The sequence below is a fragment of the Oncorhynchus mykiss genome, chromosome 19 (assembly GCF_013265735.2).
Source record: "Oncorhynchus mykiss isolate Arlee chromosome 19, USDA_OmykA_1.1, whole genome shotgun sequence".
Classification (NCBI taxonomy): Eukaryota; Metazoa; Chordata; class Actinopteri; order Salmoniformes; family Salmonidae; genus Oncorhynchus; species Oncorhynchus mykiss.
This window is the reverse complement of record NC_048583.1, coordinates 31,832,507-31,860,066: the sequence shown is the minus strand read 5'-3', so window position 1 is coordinate 31,860,066 and position 27,560 is coordinate 31,832,507. Positions and strand designations below refer to the sequence as shown.

General features: G+C 42.1%; 1 protein-coding gene across 2 annotated transcripts; it reads right to left on the bottom strand.

The window, feature by feature from the left end:
• On the bottom strand, positions 1–27,560 carry LOC110497658 (tyrosine-protein kinase receptor TYRO3). 2 transcript variants are annotated; one of them, XM_021573920.2, is made up of 19 exons: positions 26,942–27,560; positions 22,062–22,245; positions 16,882–16,982; positions 15,650–15,820; positions 12,565–12,651; positions 12,258–12,373; positions 11,526–11,706; positions 7,696–7,838; positions 6,844–6,982; positions 6,571–6,697; positions 5,945–6,039; positions 5,720–5,815; positions 5,345–5,425; positions 4,392–4,484; positions 4,048–4,169; positions 3,130–3,239; positions 2,733–2,892; positions 2,221–2,357; positions 1–1,967 (listed from the first exon to the last, which is right to left on the bottom strand). In XM_021573920.2, exons 1-19 carry the CDS (start codon positions 26,994–26,996, stop codon positions 1,541–1,543), a joined length of 2,625 nt encoding a protein of 874 aa, XP_021429595.2. In that variant the 5' UTR covers positions 26,997–27,560; the 3' UTR covers positions 1–1,540. The 2 variants fall into 2 exon arrangements, with proteins under 2 accessions (XP_021429595.2, XP_021429596.2); XM_021573921.2 differs by lacking the exons at positions 15,650–15,820; positions 16,882–16,982.

Here is a 27,560-nt window from a genome sequence, read left to right as displayed (position 1 = left end):
CCAGATGTATTTTTTATTATTTCAAATATATGCTCACTTAGCTGTGCCTTACAAGTAATACAACTGATCAATTGCTGGTGTGATCATATAGCCTACCTCACATTTTGAAATATAAACTGAACAAAAATGAAAAACTCTACATGTAAAGTGTTTGTCCCATGTTTCATGAGCTGAAAAAAAGATCCCAGAAATGTCCCATCTGCACAAAGCTTCTCTCAAATTTTGTGCACACATTTGTTTACATCCTGGTTATTGAGCATTTCTCTTTAAGCCAAGATAATCCATCCAACTGACAGGTGTGGCATATCAAGAAACTGATTAAACAGCATGATCATTACACAAGTGCACCTTGTGCTGCAGTTGTCACACAATGCCACAGTTTTGAGGGAGTGTGAAAGTGGCATTCTGATTGCAGGAATGTTGCCAGGCCTCACAACCGCAGATCACGTGTAACCACACCAGCCCAGGACCTCCACTTCCAGCTTCTTCATCTGAGACCAGCTACCTGGACAGCAGATGAAACTGAGGATATTTCTGTCTAATAAAACCCTTTTGTGGGGAAAAACTAATTCTGATTGACTGGGCCTGGCTCCCCAATGGGTGGGCCTATGCCCTCCCAGGCCCATCCATGGCTGCGAGCCTGCCCAGTCATGTGAAATCAGAGATTAGGACATAATTCATTTTTCCATTGACTGATTTCCTTACATGAACTGTAATTCAGAAAAAAATGGTGAACATTGGCAGGGCAATTGAAGCAAATACAATATGCCTATAGCCTACTGCACATACCTCACTGCTCATACCTCATTGCTATACTACTGTTTTTAAACTGCTTAATGTTATGTAAGATTACATAAAACAAATAAATCTGAGCGGTAGAGCTTGTCTTGCTTTTGGACTCAAAAGTAATCTCAACTCAGATTGGTGACCATTGCTTTAAAGGATTATTTCAGTTGTGGTCCATTTAAAATGTTAAGGTTAAATAAGAACAAGTGTAATAGAGTCTTTTGGCCTGGAGCTGCTTATTATATTGAGTTTAGGGTATGAAAGGGAGTAAGTTCGCAAAGCAGCAAATGCCAATGTTCAATACCTATAGTAGGCAGCATTTGTTAATAAATTCATTCCCTAAAACATCAAAAGGTACATATCTACAGACTAAATAATGCCTTGGTCAGTGAGTTTTCCATTGAAAAGTTAACTGTGTATCAGTCAAGATCTAAAATATACTGCGCTTTTTGTCAATGTAATAGTAAGGCTGATTGTGTGTGTGTATTGGTGTGAAGTCATAGTATAATGTACACAAAGGACAGAATAACTGGAAATAAAATGGGTAGAAAAGTTCATTGAGATATGAACTTCAATCCAATTCTGCTCCGTTAGGTCATGCTGGTGAGCATCCATTCGTTTTCAGAAACTTCACTGGAGGACAGTAGTGAGTGACCAACCCTCCACAACCAACTTGCCAGTCTGTGAGATCTGTACACAAGGTCAGTTAAGGAGGACAGGGCAGGGGAGGCAGCATGGTGGTCGAAATATAAAATCACACATTAATGAACGCATCTTCATATTCCTCATCCCTAACGTCTGGCTGCAAGGTATCCATCGAGTCCCCCTGCCTCCCACCATCCTCTTCAGTGCCATGACAGGTAGGACCGATGATGTAGCGGTAGTCTCCACCGACAGCCAGAGCTGCCCCAGAAGACACCACGAGCCAGTCTTTCTCATCCTCCTCCATCCCCACACACTGCCAGGGCATTCCTGACCAGAATGGGTCCTTCCTTGGGCCCAGTGCCCCTGCACCCTGCTCCCCCTTGTCATTCTCCAGGTTAACGTAGAGAAGGGCCTCCTTAATGCAGCTATGCCCTGGGGATAGGCTGGCCCACAGCCCCTCCAGCTGGTCAATCAGGTGCAGGAAACTGGGGCGGCACTTGGGAACAGGGCTCCAGCAGCTATGCATGATCTCATAACTGGGAAAAGAGAGGGAGAGGACTTGAACTGTCAGGTCGTTATTGTAAAGTAATGTGTTCTCAATGAGTTACCTGGTTAAATAGGCAGTAAAATATACAAACTCATGATTAAATCATTTTCATTAATCTGGCACCAATGCTGATAATTAGTCATTTGAAAAGTATAGCACCGATCCCATCAGTTCTGATGAAGGCCTTGCAGGCTGATTTTCAACGCCAGAGAATTTTCTATCAGACCCAGTGGACCACTCACATGTCGTCTCGGCAGTCAGGTGGCTGTTTGAGCCTCTCTCCCTTGATGAGGTACTCGTAGATTTCGGAGTTCTCCACCCCGGGATAAGGGGTCTGCCCCCGTGCCATGATCTCCCACATGGTGACTCCAAACGCCCACTGTGGGGAAAACAGAGTCAGTCAATTAACTTCCGGGGCCACTAAAAAGGCAAAAATAAGGAATTGACAGTTCCAAAAACATAATCAACATATCTATTAAACAGGGACTCAGTCAGTGAACTTCTGTGGCCACTACATCGTTTAAAAATTCGAAAATTAAATTGATTGGTCTGGAAACAAAATCAACATCTTATCCACGATGCATCGAATTGCATTACAAAACACAAATGTAATCCTTTTCACAGAGAGGATTTCAAGATGGGGATCCCGAACTGAAATATTCCCGCCCTACAGTGTCACCATCATTTAGAAAGTGAAGATACGAGTTTGTGTGTACTGTGACCACTATGAGGGTGCTTCCATCTTTGTATATACCACATCACTCTGAGTAGTGTAGACATTGTCAGCAAGGCTCTCCAGTGCTATCCACTTGACAGGCAGCTTTGAGACAGATCCTTGTCTGTAGTAGTCGCCACTGTAGATTTTCTTTGACAGCCCAAAGTCTGCCACGCAGACTGTCAAGTTTTCACTAAGCCTATGAACAAAGGAGAGGAGATGGTCACAATCTAACCCACAGGCAAGATAACGCTCTAGTAAATTCAGTGTAAAGTATATCAGAGGGAGTCCCAGTTAGGAAAGAGTAAAGTGACGGGTTGCTGTCTCAAATGTTGCCATATTCCCCATTTAGTACACTAGTTTTGACCAGGGTCCTACAGGGAATAGGGTGCCATTTGGGACAAAGCCACAGTCTACTGTGCTCGTAGATTCTCACATGCAGTTGCGCGCAGCCAGATCTCTGTGTATGATGCTTTTGTTGCTCAGGTACGCCATTCCACGAGCGATGTCCAACATGAACTGTATGAGCATCTGCAGTGACACGGTCTGTGTAAGGGAGAGACAGCAACATTTTGCTAAAACGTGATTTGAACCTATACAAAAAGTCTACTATGAAAATAAATAATAATTTGGGCCCACAGGTCAAACTGGTCTTTCCTCTAGTTCCATAACATGAAATAAATAAATTATTTAAAACATTGTATGTAAACTGTCAAATGTAACAGTAGAAGACCTGGAGTCCTCTGGACACACATTGGGCAGAAATGTATTATAGATGGTGTTATAGGGTGAGTGTACAAAACATTAGTAACACCGGCTCTTTCCATGACAGACTGTCCAGGTGAAAGCCATGATCCCTTATTGATGTTACCTGTTAAATCCACTTCAATCAGTGTAGATGAAGGGGAGGAGACAGGTTAAAAAATGATTTTTAAGCCTTGAGACAATTAAGACATGTATTGTGTATGTGTGCCACTCAGAGGGTGAATGGGCAAGACAAACGTTTTAAGAGCCTTTGAACAGGGTATGGTAGTAGGTGTCAGGCCCACCGGTTTGAGTGTGACAAGAACTGCAACGCTGCACGCTCAACGGTTTACCGTGTGTATCAAGAATGGTCCACCACGCAAAGGACATCCAGCCAACTGTGGGACGCATTGGAGTCAACATGGGCCAGCATCCCTGAGGGATGCTTTCAACACCTTGTGGAGTCCATGCCCCGACAAATTGAGGCTGTTCTGAAGGCAAAAGGGGGTGCAACTCAATATTAAGGAATGTGTTGCTAATGTTTTGTACACTCAATGTATCTATTTTAGTATGCATACAAGTGTGTATAAAATGTTTAGGGGGCACTCACAAAGGGCTCGTCTCCAAGGCGGGACAAGAGCAGAAATGTGTGAAGGTCCCCGTGCTTCATGAATGGCAGGATAACCATGGGGATGGGCAACCGTTGCTGAGGGCGACTGTGCAAACTCACTCCTGGAGGACCAAAACATATTCAATATAATCAACAACTCACTGCATTGAGTTTCTGTAATGACAGTTACAACTCTTTCTCTGATCCTAAGTAGCCTACTTGTACCCGTTTGTAGAATATATTATTATTTGTAATCTGGCAATGCCTTTCGTAAATAAAGTTGTCATGAATTTCATTGAAATAAACGTTGGCCTAAGTCATGGGTTTCTTTCTTCACTACTAACCAATGAGCTGGATGACATTAGGATGATCGAAGTCCTTCATATGAGAAGCCTCCTTCAGGCACTGTTCAATATCACATGACGAGTTGATATCCGCTGATGGAAAACAAAAAGTTATCACGACTTGCAAGGACGTATTAGTTCACATCAGGGGTGAAAGTAAGCCGGTATGGAGTTCTGGCAAAATAAATAGTGGGGGCACGCCATAAGACTCATGTTTTACCGGTAGGCCTATCACAATAATTAAAAAGATGCCAAGAAGAACTGTAGATTATTACACCATTATGTATCATTACCCGACCACATGTCAGTGTCATGACAAATGTGAGACTGGACGTGTGGAAGTATGCTCCAAAATACGGTATGGTTGGACAATGTAGTGACATTTTGCCACGGCAGAGATGAGTGGCCGAGACTGAGACGCACGCAAACAGCAGTGGATGCATCAATTCAGGTTACACACGTTTAAGTATTTTTGACAAATCTCCAAATCGAAATCATCATTCATTCCACTTTCTGGTGTTTTGTAACAGCTGTCTCTATCTATTCAAATGGCGGGTGCACAGTACACTGTAATGATGCTGGAATATAGATATTTTTAGAGTGGACAAACATGCGCAGGTAGCCAGGCTTATTATAGGAGCCGTTTGAAAATCAGATGAAAACATCATGACTGGTTGTGTTTATGCAACATTCAAACATTATTTTTTTTAAAGATAATACATTTTAAAAGTTAACCAACACATTTGTACTATTAGACCTACAGCGTACCTCTGAAATGAATAGGGATTCTGTAATTCTATGATTAGGCCCAAGCGTGTGCACACAAAGGAAGTTCCAAAATGGGAAGAAATCTACGTTCATGCCTACTTTCAACTGTTTCAATGTAATATCCACCGACTGTACACATTCATATAAAAAGGCAGTGAAAATGTAGTCTATAGTCGCTCACTCACTTTTGAGCACCTTCACGGCAACTTTCTGTACAGTACTGTCCTCCATCTTTAGGAAGGCCTCACGCACTGAGCCAAACTCACCTACTCAAACATAGAAAATTAAAAACCACTGGCACATTCATCCTGGGACAATAAACACTTTGGTTACAATTCAACATATTCCAAAACATCACAACACAGACATGAGGTCTGCCTTGTTATTTAGCCATACACGGTCATGATTATAGGCCATGCCAGACGTTAGTAAATGTTTTCCTTTGCAGTCGCCAGCATCTACCATATTATCTTTTTCTCAACAGGTCTACTTTCAGTCAACACTTTTAAGGGTGTGAGCTAGTTTGTATAGAAACGGTACACAAGGAAGCCCTCACCAACCTTTTCCCAACATGTGTCCGAGGGTCAGTAGTCTTTCTGGGATCAGGACGTCTTGCAGTTTGGCCTTTAGATCGTTATTGATACCCAAACTGTCCACTGGTGGGAGACACCGATTTAATTCATTACTCACCACCAAGGTCCACTGACTACAAGCACAGAGTGTCAACAGAGGGCGGCACCTTTATTTGTGGAGGCCGCAAGCCAAACACGACTGACTTTACTTACAGCTGGATTCTGGGAGCTCGGGGAAGGTCCTGTTGAATGACCTGGCTGCAGTGAAGGACACCAAGCACTCATTCCCTGGGGGATTGAAGACAGACCTGCAATGACAAGCAGAGTCCTGCATTCACATACTGTATGGGCGCCGGCAGACCGACTGTCTGCAGTATCTACCAGAATCAGAGGCCTGGTTTGAATACTTTATGACTGCACTGTTATTCCTGCTTTGCCTTGGTTTAGTAACCTTGCAGTAAAGTTGCTCCTGTTCGAAGACTTCTAAAAATGCATTCTTCCTTCCTTCCTTGGGGTAATTGGTGAAAGGAATGTAGTGGAAACCTTGCTTTCCCTCATCCAATCATGTCAGCTCAGTGATAACTTTAAGGAAGGGATGAAAGGAAGGTAGGCTGCAGTCAAAGTATTCAAACAATGCCTCTGATTCTGGTAAATACTGCAGACCGTAGGCCTATATGTAAAGTCAGTGTACTTTTGGGGGGGGACCTGGCAGCTGTTTACAGTAGGTCAGTGTATTCATTGAAATACTGCTTTCAGCCCATGCAAATTAATTTAAACAGAAAATAATGTTTATTTGAAAGGCTTTGGCCTGGTCTAGTAAGAGAGCAATGGTAGTATACCCAAACTGTGTCTCCTTCCCTCTGCGGTGCACTAGGACTGTCAAGAGAAGCCCCACCATGGTGGCCACCAGCAGGCCCAACAGAAGACCCACCCACACATGGCCTCTCTGCATCTGGGCTGCCAATTCTGGTGGAACACACACACACACACACACAATTACAAACTGGCTTTACATACAGCAGAACGCCCTGTCACCTTCAAATTTGGAACATAGGTTTTAAAACAATTAGAGTGACAGGGCTTATAATGGAGAGTGAGAGGGGCTCACTGACCTGAGGCGGGCATGACCAGTACAGGCTGGCTCCAGGGCCCACAACCAGCCACTGTACACGCTGACACGTGGAAGGTGGCGTTGAAGAAACGACCGCCACCGGACAGGTGGGCTACATTGTCTTTAAAGAACAGAGCCTCCTGGAACACAACAACCAAAGTATGTCAGTGTGTATGGTCTACATAAGACATGCTTTGAGTTGAAGAAACTTTTTTAAAAAGCTTCCATTTCAAGGGAGTGCTGGGCTTTTAAATGTTTTTACACAACACACATTATGCTTTGGAACTACTGAATACTGAGAAGGCCCTGCAATTGGGTCTCGGACCACCTGACAGGCCGCCCCCAAGTGGTGAAGGTAAGAAACAAAATCTATATGCTGATCCTTAACACACAAGGGTGTGTGCTCAGCCCCCTCCTGTACTCCCTGTTCACCCATGACTGCGTGGCCACGCACGCCTCCAACTCGATCATCAAGTTAGCAGACGACACAAGTAGTAGGCTTGATTACCAACAACGACGAGACAGCCTACAGGTAGGAGGAGGTGAGGGCCCTGGGAAAGTGGTGCCAAGAAAATAACCTCAACAACAACAAAACAAAGGAGATGATCGTGGACTATCTACATCGATGGGACAGTACTGGACATTTTTAAGTTCCTCTGCGTACATGTCACTGACAAACAGAAACGGTCCACCCACACAGACAGTGTGGTGAAGAAGACAACAGCGCCTCTTCAACCTCAGGAGGCTGAAGACATTTGGCTTGTCTGGTGTGTGGTAGATTTCTCCAGCGTGTACAGGTGTATGAGACTGTCTCTCCAGTGTGTACATACACTTGTATGAGGCTGTATCCTACCTGTCCTTCTCCTCCCAGGTTCCACTGGACTTTGTAGGCCATCAGTTTCCCCTGCAGCTCATCGTCCTCCAAGGTCGCCCAGTTCATGGACAGCTGCTGCTCCGTTAGGTCAAATGTCAGGTTCCGGGGGGCAGCAGAGGGCACTGGGGAGGAATAACACACAGGGGTGCAGTGTCAATGAATACATTTAACACCTTAAATTTGATCATAAAGAACATTATTAAAAAAAAGGTAGATTTGGTATACAGTACCAGTCAAAAGTTTGGACACACCTACTCATTCAAGTTTTTGTAGAATTGTAGAATAATAGTGAAGACATCAAAACTGTGAAATAACACATATGGAATCATGTAGTAAGCAAAAAAAAGTGTTCAACAAATCAAAATCTATTTTAGATTTGAGATTCTTCAAAGTAGCCACCCTTTGCCTTCATGACAGCTTTGCACACTCTTGGCATTCTCTCAACCAGCTTCATGAGTTGTGTTAACAACCTTGTGTTAACAACCCTCCAGGCGAGCTTCAATGCCATACAACTCTCCTTCCGTGGCCTCCAATTGCTCTTAAATACAAGTAAAGCTAAATGCATGCTCTTCAACCGATCGCTGCCTGCACCTGCCCAACATCACTACTCTGGACGGTTCTGACTTAGAATATGTGGACAACTACAAATACCTAGGTGTCTGGTTAGACTGTAAACTCTCCTTCCAGACTCACATCAAACATCTCCAATCCAAAGTTAAATCTAGAATTGGCTTCCTATTTTGCAAAAAAAGCATCCTTCACTCATGCTGCCAAACATACCCTTGTAAAACTGACCATCCTACCAATCCTCGACTTCGGCGATGTCATTTACAAAATAGCCTCCAATACCCTAATCAATAAATTGGATGCAGTCTATCACAGTGCCATCCGTTTTGTCACCAAAGCTTCATATACTACCCACCACTGCGACCTGTACGCTCTCGTTGGCTGGCCCTCGCTTCATACTCGTCACCAAACCCACTGGCTCCAGGTCATCTACAAAGACCCTGCTAGGTAAAGTCCCCCCTTATCTCAGCTCGCTGATCACCATAGCAGCACCCACCTGTAGCAGGCGCTCCAGCAGGTATATCTCTCTGGTCACCCCCAAAACCAATTCTTCCTTTGGCCGCCTCTCCTTCCAGTTCTCTGCTGCCAATGACTGGAATTAACTACAAAAATCTTTGAAACTGGAAACACATCTCCCTCACTAGCTTTAAGCACCAGCTGTCAGAGCAGCTCACAGATTACTGCACCTGTACATAGCCCATCTATAATTTAGCCCAAACTACTACCTCTTTCCCTACTTTATTTATTTATTTATTTTGCTCCTTTGCACCCCATTATTTCTCTCTCTACTTTGCACATTCTTCCACTGCAAATCAACCATTCCAGTGTTTTACTTGCTATATCGTATTTACTTCGCCACCATGGCTTTTTTTTGTTGCCTTTACCTCCCTTATCTCACCTCACTTGCTCACATCGTATATAGACTTATTTTTCTACTGTATTATTGACTGTATGTTTGTTTTACTCCATGTGTAACTCTGTGTTGTTGTATGTGTCGAACTGCTTTGCTTTATCTTGGCCAGGTCGCAGTTGTAAATGAGAACTTGTTCTCAACTTGCCTACCTGGATAAATAAAGGTGAAAAAAAGAAGAGGAAGTCACCTGGAATGCATTTCAATTAACAGGTGTGCCTTGTTAAAAGTTCATCTGTGAAATCTTTCCTTCTTAATGCGTTTGAGCCAATCAGTTGTGTTGTGACAAGGTATGGGTGGTATACAGAAGCTCAAATAAGCAAAGAGAAACAACAGTCCATCATTACTTTAAAACATGAAAGTCAGTCAATGTGTAAAATTAAGAACTTTGAAAGTTTCTTCAAGCGCATCGCAAAAACCATCAAGAGCTATGATGAAACTGGCTCTCTTGAGGACCGCCACAGGAAAGGAAGACCCAGAGTTACCTCTGCTGCAGAGGATAAGTTCATTAGAGTTAACTACTTCAGATTGCAGCTCAAATAAATGCTTCAGTTCATGAAACAGACACATCTCAACATTAACTGTTCAGAGGAGACCGTGAATCAGGCCTTCATGGTTAAATTGCTGCAAAGAAACTACTACTCAAGGACACCAATATGAAGAAGAGACTTACTTGGGCCAAGAAACACAAGCAATGGACAATAGACTGGTGGAAATTTGTCCTTTGGTCTGATGAGTCCAAATGTGAGTTTTTTGGTCCCAACTGCCGTGTCTTTGTGAGACGCATAGTTGGTGAACAGATGATCTCGCATGTGTGGTTCCCGCCGTGAAGCATGGAGGAGGTGGTGTGATGGTGTGGGGGTGCTTTGCTGGTGACATAGTCTGTGATTTATTTAGAATTTAAGGCACACTTAACCAGCATGTCTACCACAGCATTCTGCAGCAATACGCCATCCCACCTGATTTGTGCTTAGTGGGACTATCATTTGTTTTTCAACAGGACAATGACCCAACACACCCCCAGGCTGTGTAAGGGCTATTTGACCAAGAAGGAGAGTGGAGTGCTGAATCAGATGATCTGGCCTCCACAATCACCCGACCTCAACCCAAATGAGATGGTTTGGGATGAGTTGGACCGCAGAGTGAAGGAAAAACAGCCAACAAGTGCTCTGCATATGTGGGAAATCCTTCAAGACTGTTGTAAAAGCATTCCAGGTGAAGCTGGTTGAGAGAATGCCAAGAGTGTGCAAAGCTGTCATCAAGGCAAAGTGTGGCTACTTTGAAGAACCTAAAATATATTTTGATTTGTTTAACACTTTTTTGTTTACTACATGATTCCATAGATGTTATTTCATCGTTTTTATTTCTTCACTATTATTCTACAATGTAGAAAATAGTATAAATAAAGAAAAACCCTTAAATGAGTAGGTGTCCAAACTTTTGACTGGTACTGTATGTCAATGCGGTCATTGTAAACTTGTGCTACTGCCATCAAGCAGTTCATTATTTAAAACACCATCTGCTCTAAAACCCAGGAGAGATTTGCAAGGAGAGGGAAATCACTAATCAATCAGTGTATTTGACCTAACAGCACACCTAACAGCACTAAAAATTGGTTGATCTCTAAGAGTGAGAGCCCATGGTCTCCCTGTAGTGGTATTCCTGACCAGCGTGTGGGGACACTTAGGCAACAGGCCTTAGTTCAGCACTGCAACACATTGATTTGGATTGAGGGCATGCACAATGGTTCATTGTACCAACAGCACTGGAATCAACTGGCCTGTGTCCTGGCCTGTGTCCAGCACTGCCAGTTTACCATCAAGGTCACCCCCAGAAACCCCAACTGCACTGCTCCCCTCAGACTCCCTCCCATAAACTCTGCTGCATGTATGTACACCTTATCTCAACAACAAACCTTATTTAAAACCTATCAGATTACACCGCATCCTATATAAAAAGTTAAAGGATTTAGTTCATGTTCTAGTACTTTGACAGTGTAACAACTTTGAAAAGTCGGCTGTGAGGCACAGAGGGCCAACAAACATGAAGCATTACGTTATATTCCCATTGTGATAAGGTTGCCACTTGCCATATTGTTGCATGAAACATCATGTGCTTTTCATGTCCAGCTGGTGAAGTGGTTGGTTGACCATGTGTGTATACTAAATGGCACCCTATTCCCTAAGTAGTGCACTACTTTTGACCGAGGGCCCATAAATAGTGCAATGCATAGGGAATAGGGTGACATTTGGGGCGCATCCAATGACAAAAAAACAGTTGATGAACAAAAGAGCTGATATGTCATTATGTATTCTATTGGCTGGATGCCCACCTGCTTCTGGTGTCTGAAAGTCCAGCCAGCCAGAGAATAGGGAGGTCCCAACCTCATTGTCACAGCACACTCTAACGCTGTAGTTGGAGTAGTAGCTCAGCCCACTGAGGATCTGTTGGAATGGTGGAACCTTTACACGCTGGTCCAGAAGTTCCACCTTCCTCCCAGAGTTCTTAGAAATCTGCAAGAGGTTTGAAGGAAGGAAAACATTCCATAAGGGTTAAAGTTCAAGGACAAATGTCAGAGCGTGTGGGAAAAAAATGCATGATATGTCATCCATCTTTTGAGGTGAAATTCTCATGTTTTCGTCAACAAATTCTTTCATTCGAAGAACGAAAAATAATAATACTCAAGGCGCTGCCCCCCCCCCCCCCCCCCCCCCAAAAAAATATCTATTTTCATTATCTCAGTCTTGACTAAGCATTGATCCAAGGCATGAATCTCAATTTTGATGGTTGTCACTCCCATCCTAAATTGCACTGACAGACGACTTTCAACAACCACATCTCTTACAAATGCGTAAATATATTTAACTGCTGACTGAGTGTGTCAGTTTGCTGGCATATTCCATGACTGCTTTATTGAACATCCACATATAAGAATTCAGTCACAGGGTTATTTGATGAAGGAATTTAGCCAAATCCACAGCACTGGCCAGCCATCTCAGTTGTGCCGGTTTAATTCCTTTTTACCTGTGGGACTGGAGTATTAGAATATTATACAATTCTTTACCTGGATGGTGCAGGCCGACAGGTCAGAGTGTCCGGTGAAGCCTGGGCTCCAGGCCAGCGTGACATTGTTCTCCACCATGTGGACCACCTGCACACCTTTAGGGGCTGCTGGGAGGACTGCAGTCAAAGAAAAAGACGGGGATTTAGATTTAATAACATCCAACTCTGCACAGACAAGAAGAGCTAAGTGACAGCAGCGTCCTGCGATGTGCATTGACTAGCCCGGTCTTCATCAGGCAGCATATTCAATTTGAAAAGCAAATGCCTTGGTCACACATGACAGCACTGAATATTCATGAATTAGTCACCTTTAATGTGCACAGTGCCTGTTCGCGATACTGAGATACCTCTGACATTCTTGGCTTCGCAGTAGAACTTGATGCTGTTATTCACACCTACAGGGAAAGGGAACAGAGGTGGGAGACATGTTAAGTGAGGTACGCAAACCAGAGCCCTTTAAAAAGGGGAGGGTTCAGTCGAGGCCAAAAGAGTGAATTAAACCAGTCCCCTGCTACTATGCCTGACCAACAGTTTGTTTCTCCCATGTAAATGAGTCATTTTCACACTGGGAACAGTATGAAATGCATACCACAGTGGGTTACTTATATATATATATATATATATATATATATATATATATAGGAATGTATCATCTGGATTTCCACAACCTCAGCGGCAACCGATGGTGAAATTGCCACATCTCCAGACTTCCTAGACATCTTGTGCACTGAAAAAAAATGTATTTTATTCACGCCTAACTTGGATAAGGATCTAAGGGTTTTCGAAACCACCAATTTGCACAAACCAGCTACTGAAACTACAGCACGGAAACACAGGGAGTGCACAAGGAATAACTCCTAACCTAGACCGACATTGTTAAGCCTTGTTTCACTTTCCTTGAGCTAATCCTTCATGACAAACACAGTTACAGGAAGGCTTGTGTTGTGTGTGTGTGTGTGTGTGTGCATTTTACTATCCTTGCAGGGACCAAAAGTCCTCACAAGGATAGTAAAACAAGGACAATTTGGATAAGTGGGGACATTTTGCCGGTCCCCACAAGGAAAATGTTATTTTAGGCTTAGGGGTTAGGTTTACAAGTCAGGTAAAGGTGAGGTTAAGGGTAAGGGAAATAGAATTTTGAATGAGAATCAATTGTTAGTGTGTGTGTGTGTACTGTACAGTACAGTGAACAATATCAGGCAATAAGGGCCACTACCTGGTTAGTCATCCACTGACTGACAGAAAAACATGCCAGGGTCATAACAGGGAACGCATCTGGTTACTCTCACATTCCAAGGAAACATCAGTCTCTGGTAGCCAGATAGGAAAACATCAGCACCTGTTAAGTGGAGTATCTGGCTACTTCATTCCTGACTCAGAGTTAGAACTCAGCAGCAAAGTCTTTGTATCCATCCCAAATGGCACCCTCTTCCCTATTTAGTGCACTACTTTTGACCAGAGCCCTGGGGCCAGTTAAATAGGACAGAGGAACTAAACCAGCTAAACATAAGCAGGAAATTAAGGAGGAGAGCCACTAAGGCGAAAGGCTTACATATCACGAGAAGGGAATGAACCAGACTTCTAATGAACAATCCACTGGCTGGTGTCTACACGTATCAAACATTTACACTTGTACGTGTTCTCAACCAATTACAGTGCATTTCCACTCTCAAGTCATAACATTTGTTCTTTCTGATAAGGGGAATCATTACAGGTTTCCCTATCTATAGCCAACAAGAAAACACGTCATACAGTGCTGTGCCCATAGACAAAAAAAGCACTGTGTATTTACTCGTAGACATCAGCATAGCATAGACATAACATCGGAGTGTAAACCCTCAGAGGAAAGCGCAAGAAAGCCCTTCATTAGCGTTCCACCCACTGAGAATAACCTTTGGCTTCATTCTACCATTAAAACAGTTCTATTTCCAACTCACACACAAATCTCTAAGAGCAGCTTGAAAGCCATAAAACCATGATCCCTTCCTTGCAAAGTATGACTAATGTCTGAGTTGCTCTTACAACAGACGGATGGCGGTCCACCTTATTGAACTAACAGCACTAACAGTCTGATCAGACATATGATTCATATGTCATTTTCTGGCTTGTTAAATCAAGAGGATATTTCTCAATCATCTTTCATCAGTTCCTGAAATCAGGAACAGCAGTGGAGAAGGTGGAATGTTTTAAGTTCCTCGTTGTACACAACCCCGACAAAACTGAAATGGTCCACGCACACAGACAGTGTTGTGAAGAAGGCGTAACAGCACCTCTTGAACCTCCGGAGGCTGAAGAAATGTGGCTTGTCACCAAAAACCCTCACTAACTTCTACAGGTGCACAACTGAGAGCATCCTGTCGGGCTGTATCACCGCCTGGTACGGCAACTTCCCCGCCCACAAGTCTCTCCAGAGGGTGGTGCGGTCTGCACAATGCATCACCGGGGGCAAAATAGCTGCCCTCCAGGACACCTACAAACCCCGATGTCACAAGAAGGCAAAAAAAAAAAAATCAAGGACAATAACCAGCCGAGCCACTACTGGTTCACCCCGCTTCCATCCAGGGGGCGAGGTCTGTACAGGTGCAAAGCTGGGACCGTGAGACTGAAAAATACAGCTTCTATCTCAAGGCCAGACTGTTAAACAGCCATCACTAGCACAGAGAGGCTGCTGCCTACATACAGACTTGAAATCATTGGCCACTTTAATAAATGGAACACTAGTCACTTTAATAATGCCACTTTAAATGTTCCCAAATCTTGCATTACTCATCTCAAATGTATATATGTAACAGTATAACTTTAGACCGTCCCCTCGCCCATACCCGGGCGTGAACCAGGGACCCTCTGCACACATCAACAACAGTCACCCACGAAGCATCGTTACCCATCGCTCCACAAAAGCCGCGGCTCTTGCAGAGCAAGGGGAACTACTACTTCAAGGTCTCAGAGCAAGTGACGTCACCGATTGAAACGCTATTTAGTGCGCACCACCGCTAACTAAGCTAGCCGTTTCACATCCATTACATATACACTGTATCCTTCACTATCTACCCTTTACTATCTATTTTATCTAAGCCGCGCTGTCACTGCTCATCCATGTATTTTATATATTCTCATCCCATTCCTTTACTAGATTGTGTGCATTTTGTTGTGGAATTGTTAAATATTACCTGTTAGATACTACTGCACTGTCGGATCTAGAGGCATAAGCATTTCGCTGCACTTGCAATAACATCTGCTAACCATGTGTATGTGACCAATAAAATGTGATTTGAGTGTCTGAGGGGAGGCATCTCAGATCTTCTCCTCCAATGTGTTTTGAGAAGGCGGCGAGGAGACAGGATGCACGGATTTGAGGAAAGACCAAAGAGAAACAGCCCAGTAGAGACTCACCGTTAACACGGAGTACAGATGGCGAGGAGGTGGCATCACCCTTCTGTACTCCCCCCAGCCACCAGAGCACCTCCACAGGGTCCGGGGGGCCCACAGCAGCACACGTCAGGTTAAAGGGCACCATAGGGAACGTGGCTACATCTTGGGGCTCAAGTATAAAGTTGGGGACACCTGGAGATGGATGGGGAGAGCACCCCTTTTGATTGGAGCGAAACCTTCCATACATATTTGCCCATTGTGGAAGTGCTCAGAAAGTGACTTTTTGGGCCGGAATGCCAAAACATTCAAGAGATAGAAGGTGCTTAAAAATGGTCACTTATCAACAACAAAAAATAATTTCAAAGTGCATTTGCATATGTTGTAGATTAGACTGACCCTAATTGACATAATCTGAGGTGTTTGGGTTGTGCCCGCCATTGGTCCAATACAGGGTTGTTGTCATGTTTTGGCTGATAAATTCTATTCCCATTTTATTACATTTAAATGTCAACTTTCAAAATGGTACCACAAAGACGGTTGGAGGTCCGCACATCAGAGAATGTTGACTTGAATGGGAATTAAATTATGTCAACCCTCCATAGGAAAGCCAGCAAAAATCATAGAAATATAGATCGAATACACATGACCATTTAAGTTGACAGACGGTGGGTGGACCAGCAGCCATCTTTGAGGTAGTAAAAAATTCAATGGTGTACCAGATAAATTGCAGGGATAGTTCCATTCTATTAATTCTATTTCTAGGATTAAAATGGTCACCCACCCTGTATTCAAGAGCTTGTTGTGTCTCAACTGATGGCGGGCACAACACAAACACTTCAGATGTAAAGTAGGGTGTAAGCTACAACATCTGCAAATATGAAGAAAAAAATAACTAAAAATCAGAATTTTTACTAATAACCGTTAAAAGGTAAAACAAACTTAAAGGAAAATAGTTTCACAGCCCTGTTTGAAGCTTTTACATGATATCAAATTCAACCGTTTATATTTTCCAGTGATGAAGACTTGGAAGTCTCATGGTATGAAAAACGGCTCAACTTTGAGCACCTTTATCTCCTGAATTGTTTGGCGTTCAGGTGCAAAGAGTCACTTTCTGACCACTTCTTCCATAGGCAAACATGCATGGAACGTTTGGTTTAAATCAAAAGGGATGTTGTCAAAAATGTATCGAATTCAAACGGATTTACCAAGACACAGGCATACAGACAGAGGGCTAAATGTATTGATTGATTTACCCTCGACTGTTATCCAGGCGGGCTCAGAGGAGATGGTCAAGCCATGGAACTCTACCTCACACCAGTACTTCCCTGCATCCTGTTGCTGGACAGACTTCACACTGAAACCACCCGGACAGACAGACACTCAGTGATCCCCCTAGTACTTTACATGAGATGCTAAATAATGCACATTTCAAAATGATAGAGGAGGCGAGACCCATTAGGCCACATTTAGGTAAAAGCCCGTCACATAAATTGGGTAGGAGACAAAAAAGGACAATAAAACAAAGATAAATAACCCCTTGAGAATATGTTGAGAGATGGAGTAGGACCCTTACTAATTGGATCAATGAACTAGCTTGGGGCAGGAGTACACTGTGCATTTGTGTTAGGAGTCACTCAGGAAATCACTGTGAGCATTGACAGGTCATATTCACTCATAGGTTTGGTACATTACTTTCTAAACGTAATTCAGTACAGTTACCTGTCCAATTGTAATCTGATTAAATTCAGTTACTTTTCGATTACTTTCCCCTTAAGAGGCATTAGAAAACAAAAACGTATGTTACAGATTTATCCTGCAATACATGTCGTTCAATGTTAAAAAGTTTACATAGCTGGCCATATATGGATATTCAATTTTACTTTATTTATGGGTTGGTTATGTAGGCTTCTTCTAACCCATCGCTTTCTACTACATATAATACAATTAAATGATATCTTTACATTAAAAAACCAAGGTCTATTAGAATTCCAGTCATTCCAATAAATGTTATACCCCTTGATCTTCAAGAATAGGACTTGGAAATATGGAAGTATAGATTAGCCAAATTGCTTTATCTGAGCTTAACCCCAAAACTAAGGACTTATTAGCCTGCCCTACTCTGTTGTTTATGATTTTGTTGTCATGGAGGACTGATTGGGCTTAAAAAACAAATGCTACCTGGAATGGCATGCCTTGGTCACTACTGAAAAGTGCTATTTGCATTTGCTATAGGCCTATTGTTTACCTTTTTGTTGGGGACACTATAATATCTTGATAATATGCAGATGTTTAAAGGGCAAATCCACAGAGGAAACCATAACAAAACGGACGCCCCGCCTCTGTTTTGGTAAAAAGCTGAGGGTTGGGCCTGGAGAAATGTAACCCCTCTCAGATTAAGACACTGCTATGGATTCAAGGACTGTTTTAACCATGTTATGAGGCTATACAGTGTTTGTTTACATTTACAATGTTTACAAACGGAGTAAAACCAGCTTATATTTTGGGTTCTCATGCAGTGTGACAGTTGAACTAAGCTCATGAGGCATTTATAAGTTATATTCTTCAAGAATCAAAAGGATATATAATTTATACATCCAAAAATGAATGTTGCAACAACAGATTGCCCATTTAAGTCTATCAAAAGTGTGCGAGTGTGAGCATGTGCCCATTAGGAATATGCATTTAAAAAAAATATATAATAATCAGCGTGAATTTGTTGAGCAATAAAAGCCCCATTTTTATTCCATAGGCTGTGATCTGCACTATGCAGCTGTTGCATGAGCGCATGTCACTGGCTGTCCACTGGATAAAAAAAATAATGATTGGTAGGCAGTTTAAACTTCTTGAATTCAACCATTATTGGGTTCAAATACACATTTAGATGTGTGAACAGCTATCCACAACAACCACAATCCGTAAGGCGCACATAGCTAAATGAGAGAGCAGCAGTGTGATTCACATCAATGCGCTATGTAGATATCAATAAAAAGTGATATCAGTATCACCGTACACTACACCCCTGCTGTCATCCTCACCTCCAAGCGTTTATTCAAGTTGGATGATCTTTGGATGCCGACAGCAGTCGCACCATTGGAAGACAGCTTGGACTGTAGCCTACAAAAGCCTATTCCTGCTCTTTTCCTGCGATCCATCAAACACATTTGATGTGTCATCACAGTGGTCTCTGACTTGTGGTCAGACTCGCTCATGTGGAACAAACTTAAATATGCGCCTTTTTTCAATGCTGATTTGAATGTCATTGAGAAAACAGAAGCGTCAAATATTTTTTTCCACAAACATCCTTTCTGAATTTAAAAGTAATCATCTAGTTTTTCAAAAGTATCTTTAATTGTATTACAATATTTTTGATGGTAATGACAGGATTACAGTTATCGTTTTTTTTGTAATCTTACTCCCCAACCCTGCCCACTTCTGACACCAATCATCACCAAACTCACCACTCCAACCATTGAAGGATAAGTCACTAGACCATAGAAATATGATAGATATAAATGTAGAATGATTTCTATCACATCATTCTAGTTCTTTAGACTAGACACAGCATACGGTGAATGTCCCTGGTATCTAGGACATTCGTGTCTGTGTGATGAGCAGGAAACAGGAACATTTTTTCAGACTTTAGAGAGATCAAACTGAAGACCTTCGAGCTTCAGTGCATGAGATGAACAGAAACGGCTACCAATGGCGATGCAAGTTCACTTTACCAGCAGGTCCAGCAGTCTGCCTCCAGCTTTACGTAACTCACAGACAGATGCAGATGACTGCATTACAATCCCCTCTTCGGGGTCTGGTTTACGGTAAGGGTAGACCCCTTGCTGTCTCCACTCCAGCCATGTTATTTAAAGTTTTTTTTCTATTTCTGACAGGGATAAAGCCTCCCCAAGCCGATTATTAAACCTCCCCCCAACACCACCCAAAACCTGCAAGTTCTATTCTGCCATATTTAGCAGACCTGCGTTAAAAAACGATCTGAAATAATTCACTTGATTAAGCTTACCCATTGCAATTTGACCGAATAGAAATTCACAGAAGTGCAAAACCCACCTATATGGCATTTCAGGCAGGCTAAAGCAAACACTAAGTATTTTAAAAGATTTAAAATAGTATTTAAACCCAGGTCTGATGTTGAGCCTCTTGGTGGTAAGAGTAGGTAACAACAACCTCCACACTGATCCTCAACACAGGTGCCCCTCAGGGATGCGTGCTCAGTCCCCTCCTGTAGTCCCTGGTCACTCATGACGGCACGGCCAGGCACGACTCCAACACCATCATTAAGTTTGCCGATGACACAACAGTGGTAGGCCTGATCACCGACAACGATGAGACAGCCTATAGGTAGGAGGTCAGAGACCTGGCCGTGTGGTGCCAGAATAACAACCTATCCCTCAACGTAACCAAGACAAAGGAGATGATTGTGGACTACAGGAAAAAGAGGACCGAGCACGCCCCCATTCTCATCGACGGGGCTGCAGTGGAGCAGGATGAGAGCTTCAAGTTCCTTAGCGTCCACATCACCAACTAACCTGGTCCAAGCACACTAAGACAGTCGTGAAGAGGGCATGGCAAAACCTATTCCCCCTCAGGAGACAGAAAATATTTGGCATGGGTCTGAAGGGTTAAAGTTGATTTTGGGGGTCTTCTAAATACCCCCACCATTGATTATGTAGTTATTAATTTGCTTACGTGCCATTATACTTATGCTCACTGTATAGCTGAATATTGAGGCCTCTGTCTGTGTCTAGCTCTCTGCCAAAACCCGCAGCCCCGCGTCTGTGAGAAAAGGTGAGATAAGGGACGGAGGGTGATAGCGAGAGAGCGACAGCGTCTGTTTTTCTCTGAAACAAGGGCAGATTTGCATACTGCCGAGACAGGTTCTCAGAAACCTTGTGTTGAGAATAACTTGTTCTTTTAGCTGCACATGCAGGTTTTGACATAGGAGACATTGAGTGTTCCTTATTTGTTAAGTAAACAACAGAGCCCAGAAAAGTGGAACCAACAGGTCCTCAGATCCTCAAAAGGTTCTACAGCTGCACCATTGAGAGCATCCTGACTGGTTGCATCACTGCCTGGTACGGCAACTGGCCCAGTACATCACTGGGGCAAAGCTTCCTGCCATCCAGGACCTCTATACCAGGTGGTGTCAGAGGAAGGCCCAAAAAATATGTCAAAAACTCCAGCCACCCTAGTCATAGACTGTTTCTGCTGCTGCATGGCAAGCGTTTACCGGAGCGCCAAGTCTAGGTCCAAAATGCTTCTAAACAGCTTCTACCCCCAAGCCATAAGACTCCTGAACACCTAATCAAATGGCTACCCATTTGACTATTTGCATCCCCCCCCCCCCCCCTCCCCCTCCCTTAACACCACTGCTACTCTCTGTTGTTATCATCTATGCAGTCACCTGAATAACTCTACCTACATGTACATATTACCTCAATTAACCGGTGCCCCTGCACATTGACTCTGTACCGGTAGCCCCTGTATATAGCCTCCACATTGACTCTGTACCGGTAGCCCCTGTATATAGCCTCCACATTGACTCTGTACCGGTAGCCCCTGTATATAGCCTCCACATTGACTCTGTACCGGTAGCCCCTGTATATAGCCTCCACATTGACTCTGTACCGGTAGCCCCTGTATATAGCCTCCACATTGACTCTGTACCGGTAGCCCCTGTATATAGCCTCCACATTGACTCTGTACCGGTAGCCCCTGTATATAGCCTCACTTGTTATTTTACTGCTGCCCATCAATTTTTTGTTACTTTTATTTCTTATCCGTATTTTTTTTTAAATGCATTGTTGATTAGGGGCTTGTAAGTAAGCATTTCACTGTTGTATTCGGCGCCTGTGACTAATACAATTTGATTTGAGTCAGATAAAGTCTGCTCGTGTAAATTCAGTAAAGTTGTCAGTCTGCCTTAAATCCAGTCACACAAGAGCAAAGACTTTTGAAGGATAAAAAAAAGACAATGCTTTAAGCTACAATTAATGTTATTTGACCAGCTTCATGATTAAACTTAGAAGCACTTTCTCTGACTTTTCAGCTAACTGGATATCTACTAATCTCCTGTGAAGCTGATCTGGTGATGGTGAGCTCAGTGCTTTGCAACACTCCAAGGAAAGGTTAGTTTCCTTGCGATAATGATGACGCTTTGCAAAAACAGCCTCCAAATGATTTCTGGTGAAATGCACTGATTACAGCAGTGTGAAATCCAATCTCTCTATGTGCTTAGGTACTCTACTCCATCTGGTAGAACTGTCTATACCCATCTGCCTAAACAATGATTAGAAATCTAAACTGAAGCATCACTCACCAATCCTTGCTCTTCCCACAAGAGCCAGAGTGACAGAAAAGATAAAAGTTCAACATTATGTTCTCACAATGAAGTAGGAGACTGAACCAAAGCGCTGACCTGTGAAAGGTCTCCCAGTGGTGTTGCTCGATGGGGATGTACATCTGGTCTGTGCTGTACAGCTTCTCCCCATCCTTCATCCACACGATCTCCGGCTCACTCAGGCCCTCGACGCAACAACCCAGGCGAGCCGTGTTGCCCTGGGTTACTGTGAGGTTGGTGGGGTTCTTGGTGAACAGGAGTCCTAGAAGTCAAAGGTCAGGACACACCAGAGTTCAATGAGTCACTGATTATTAGCCTAAGCTCATTGTGGTTGTTTCTACTTCGTCCTTCACTACTTTAAAATGGTGTGGAAGAAAAGATCATGGATGGGATCTAAGGCTACGTCAGATTCCAACACACAAGCAGTAGTGAGCGTTACAGGAAAGCTAACTGGATACCCCTGAAAAGGTAGCCGACAAAATGGTAAAGCATATTACATGGTAACAATTGCCGCGGCTGACTTTTCACTTAAAATGTATGCCAAACAAAAACCATTGATTTCAACGTTTAAGAAACCACACAACTGAACATGTCACAAAACCACATTCACTGGAAGAACTGTGCAGATGTAAAAGTTTGGTCACAGAATTTCTGTAAAAATCAATTTTCTTTATGTAACCACATTTTCCAAAAACTCTTAAATATCTGCTCTGACTTACAACTCAAAGATGTCTGCAAAAATAATGGAGAGTCAGGTATGGCATGAAAGCTTGAGTTATAAAAATATATTTTGGTTATTGAACTACAGTAAGTGACGTGGATTTACATTCGGTAACAGAATTGCCGTAATATAATTTCATCATGGGTCCCTTTACTACACAGAGCTGCATAAGGGATATGAATTTCATTTTCTTCATGGTGATGTATCATAAATACGTACACAAAAAAGGTAGAAATATGCAATATCATCTTTTGAATATTTGGGAATTATTCTATACACTGGATATTATTTTAATGAGCTCCGCCATCAAACAAGACCAAATTTGGTTGGTCCGGACCAAATCTGAATCAATCATAGGATGTTAATGTTTCACATGAACAGCACAGTAGAGTTCAGTACAGTACACTATAGTATACCGTAGTGTGCTCTACTGTGTACTGTACAACCACTCTATTCTTCTCTAGTGTACAGGACTATAATCTACTTTATTTACTCTACTGAACTATACTAAAGTTTTTTGTACTGTACTGTCCAAACTTGTGAAACAGACGTCGTATTAAGAAACGCTATAGATAGAATGAAAGTAGTGTAGAAACCTAACAAAAAAAAACAATTGGGCAACAACAAATCCAATCCCTTTTAGACAAAACGTTTTACTGCAATAGCGAATGTGTAAACTTGTTAGTAGAAAGTCTAAACTATATATTTGACCTCTCAGCTTCCCTATCAAATCTAAAAATGTCAAGCAGACAACCTAAGAAAATGAACAATGACAAATGGTTTGATGAAGAATGCAAAACCCTAAGAAACACATTGAGAAACAGAGCCAACCAAAAACACAGAAAACCTGGGCCTACGCCTTCACTTTGGTGGAACACTAAAACAAAGAAATACACTAAGAAAAAACTGTGGTGTAAAGTATTTAAGTAAAAATACTTGAAAGTACTACTTAAGTCGTATTTTGGGGTATCTGTATTATTTTGGACTACTTTTACTTCACTACATTCCAAAAGAAAATAATGTAATTTTTTTAACAGTTCAAATGTAACCTTTATTTAACTAGGCAAGTCAGTTAAGAACAAATTCTTATTTACAATGACGGCCTACTGGGGATTGTCTAATTCACACACTTATCAAGATAACAACCCTGGTCATCCCTACTGCCTCTGATCTGGCGGACTCACTAAACACATGCTTTGTTTGTAAATTATGTCTGAGTGTTGGAGAGTGCCCCTGGCTATTCACAGATAAAAAATAAAATGGTCCAGTTTGCTTAATAAGGAATTTGAAATTATTTATACTTTTGATACTTAAGTATATTTAAAACCAAATACTTTGACTTATACTCAAGTAGTATTTTATTGGGTGACTTTTTCTATTAAAGGCATCTTTACTTTTACTCAAGTATGACAATTGGCTACTTTTTCCACTGAGAAAAAATCTAAATAAATCAATCAGCTCAGTGTAATTGAAGAATCGAACCACTTCTGGGAAAATTGGCACACACTGAACAACACAAAAGCTACCCATCCAAAATGGAGATAAACCAAGACTCAAATCTTTTCAGTTCTATAACAAAAGAACAAACAGCAAAAACATGTACACCACCGTTCAAAAGTTTGGGGTCACTTATAAATGTCCTGGTTTTTGAAAAAAAATCACATGTTTTGTCCATTAAAATAACACCAAATTGATCAGAAATACAGTGTAGACATTGATAATGTTTTTAATGACTATTGTAGCTAGAAACGGCTGATTTTTTATGGAATATCTACATAGGCGTACAGAGGCCCATTATCAGCAACCATCACTCCTGTGTTCCAATGGCACGTTGTGTTTGCTATCCAAGTTGAGGTGAAAGAAACACCTATTTAGGCGAGGTGCTGGCTAGAGGAGTGGAACACTTAAAAAATAAATAAAAAGGAGAGCACAACACAAGTGTATCATTTGAAAAGGCTAATTGATCATTAGAAAAAGCTTTTGCACTTATGTTAGTACAGCTGAAAACTGCTGTTCTGATTAAAGAAGCAATAAAACTGTCCTTCATTAGGGCTAGTTGAGTATCTGGAGCATCAGCATTTGTGGGTTTGATTACAGGCTCAAAATGGCTAGAAACAAATACCTTGCTTGTGAAACTCATCAGTCTTTCTTGTTCTGAGGAATGAAGGCTATTCCATGTGAGAAATTGCCAAGAAACTGAAGATCTCATACAACGTTGTGTACTACTCCCTTCACAGAACAGTGCAAACTGTCTCTAACCAGAATAGAAAGAGGAGTGGGAGGCCCCGGTGCACAACTGAGCAAGAGGACAAGTACATTAGTGTCTAGTTTGAGAAACCGACGCCTCACAAGTCCTCAACTGGCAGCTTCATTAAATAGTACCCGCAAAACACCAGTCTCAACGTCAACAGTGAAGAGGCGACTCCGGGATGCTGGCCTTCTGTGTTATTTTGCCCATCTTAATCTTTTATTTTTATTGGCCAGTCTGAGATATGGCTTTTTCTATGCAACTCTGCCTAGAAGGCCAGTATCCCGCAATCGCCTCTTCACTGTTGGTATATCTAACTTTACTTGTTACTTCTGTGAACTTTCATTATCCACCCTCCTCCTCAGTGAGAGAAATTATAAAATATATCTGACAGATATGTGGGTTTTTGGAAATGGAATTACAAGACAGAGCGCAATGTTTCTTAAATGTACAGAAGCCAGATATGTTATCCTAAAGTAAATACAGGCCCAAGTGTAGATAGTAGTTGGCAGCGGTCTTTTACCTCAACATTAATGTGTTTTGATGTATTTCTAATGCATTTTAAGACTTTATCTGGTAGATGTTTTCTAAACCCCTTTTCCATCTGCTTGACAAAAAAAAAGAAGCCTTTGCTTTAAAAGTCCCCCACAAAATAAAAGTCCCCACAAGTTATTCAATTTGTGTCCACAAATGGCACACGTGCAGGACTTTTATTTTGACAAGAGGTAAGCAGAGAGGAAGTTGGTCTACATCAGACCCATGTTTGAAAAGTCTGTTGAATAATATGATCTTTTAGATATTTTGTCTCAAATTCCCCCCATCATAATGACCAAGCGTTCTGCCCACCTGCACAGTGAGTTGAAATGGAATTGTATTTCATTTCTGGTTTCCCGCTGACTGTTTTTGTGCAACCCTATACAATTTGGAGCAATACATTTGTGTTGCTAAAAGCAGGTAAATGAAGCACTACCTTAAATTCTACAAGCAGAGTGAACGTTATCATTATATTGAATGTCCAGACCACTGATTTCACTACTATATTCATTTAAAAGGGGAGTGGGGGTGGGGAAAGACTTGGGTCAAATAGCCTAGACAGGCCTATGGAAAATACTTGGGTCAAATGCATACTGTAGGCCAGGGCTCCCTAACTGGCAACCGGCATTTGGCCCCCAGGTGGATTAATTTGCCCCCCCCCCCCATGTTAAAAATATATATATATACACACACATTTTTTTTTTACAATTGGGGAGGGGGGGGGCATAAGACTGTAAAAACACCAGGAAATCAGCTCCAAGTGATTTTAATTTAAGTAATCTGTTACCAAGTATTCCCACTCATAATAGATAGACACGTGATCTTATACACATGTAAGCAAGGTTTGAAATGATTATGTTTTAGTCAAACATTATATCTGTTTGGTATTTTTGCAGTCTACAAAATATTTGTAATTATGTCGACCACCCACTCCAGAAAACAAATCGACACCGCGACTGAATCTAGTTGATGATCCCTGCTAGGCTTATGTAAAAAATAGTCCCTTTTAAATATTTGGAGCCAATATAATAGTCCCAAAAAAGCAAAGCCGAAAATCAAATAAACATCTCAAATACTTGAGTATTTGTCCGAAAGTTTTGGACCCAGGTCTGGATGGGGAATAAGCAAATTACCTAATCTTAGGAAGAAATATGTGCCGATCCCTGGCTACGATTAGACTCTTCCCTTGTTATTGTGCCCTATTTAAAAAACGTTGTTACAAGTCATACTGTAACATTTGGAAAGAGAAACCCCTACACTAGCACTCAATTGTGTGCAGAAAACCTAAGCGGTGGACTTGGTCCCTTGTTTTGGACTATCGACCACTGAAATAACATCGATCGTTGTTGACAAACATATACGCGAAACGGAGTTCAATAAACTAATCAAAGTATAACCTAATTAGACATTTCTGATAAGTAGTCGTGCAGTCAAGGGATAATTACTCAAACTTACCATGGATTGCTCTACTACTTTGTGCCAAGAGTATGATCCAAAGATAAATGGTCATCTTTTCAACATCTGGTTCACAGTTTGAGCCTCTTATTCACAAATCTACGAATTCCGAAGTTTTGAACAGTCGAAGCCCTGAGCTACATGTCCCTTCGGGGAGTGACTCCAAAGTAGGTTTCCGCACTAGAAAGTCACTACTTTGAGATTTATAGGGAACAATTCAACCAGGCGCGCTGATACAATTCACCAAGACCGAAATACCAGTAAAGTCCTGTCCGGGATGATAAACAAAGTATATGTTGTTTTCTTTTCCCTCATTAAGTAACCGACCACACTTCTTCAGATAAGTTGACGTGGACTCCGTCTATGGTGATTTACACGTTGTTTTTCTAGCCTCCTACTACATCAGGGTGTATTCATTACGTCGGTTGAATTGCAACATAAATCCTTTACTCCAAAAGTATAACGAAAACGAGTTTCCATTGGACAAATTGAGTTAGATCCCCCGTTTGCTTCCGTTAGAAAAACGTTTTGCAACAGAATTATCGTAGTGAATAAGCCTCTGGACAAAACGGTCAGTGTCCTGAGGAATGTCAATGTGCATGACTGCCGCCTAGTGAGA

Excerpts from the sequence above, each read along its gene's own strand:
- LOC110497658 (XM_021573920.2), bottom strand. The coding sequence starts at position 26,996 with ATGACCATTTATCTTTGGATCATACTCTTGGCACAAAGTAGTAGAGCA. Across the intron at positions 5,816-5,944 it reads CGAGCTCCCAGAATCCAGCT|TGGACAGTTTGGGTATCAAT; the intron begins GTAAGTAAAGTC and ends GTCTCCCACCAG. Across the intron at positions 5,426-5,719 it reads CGGACACATGTTGGGAAAAG|GTGAGTTTGGCTCAGTGCGT; the intron begins GTTGGTGAGGGC and ends ATGTTTGAGTAG.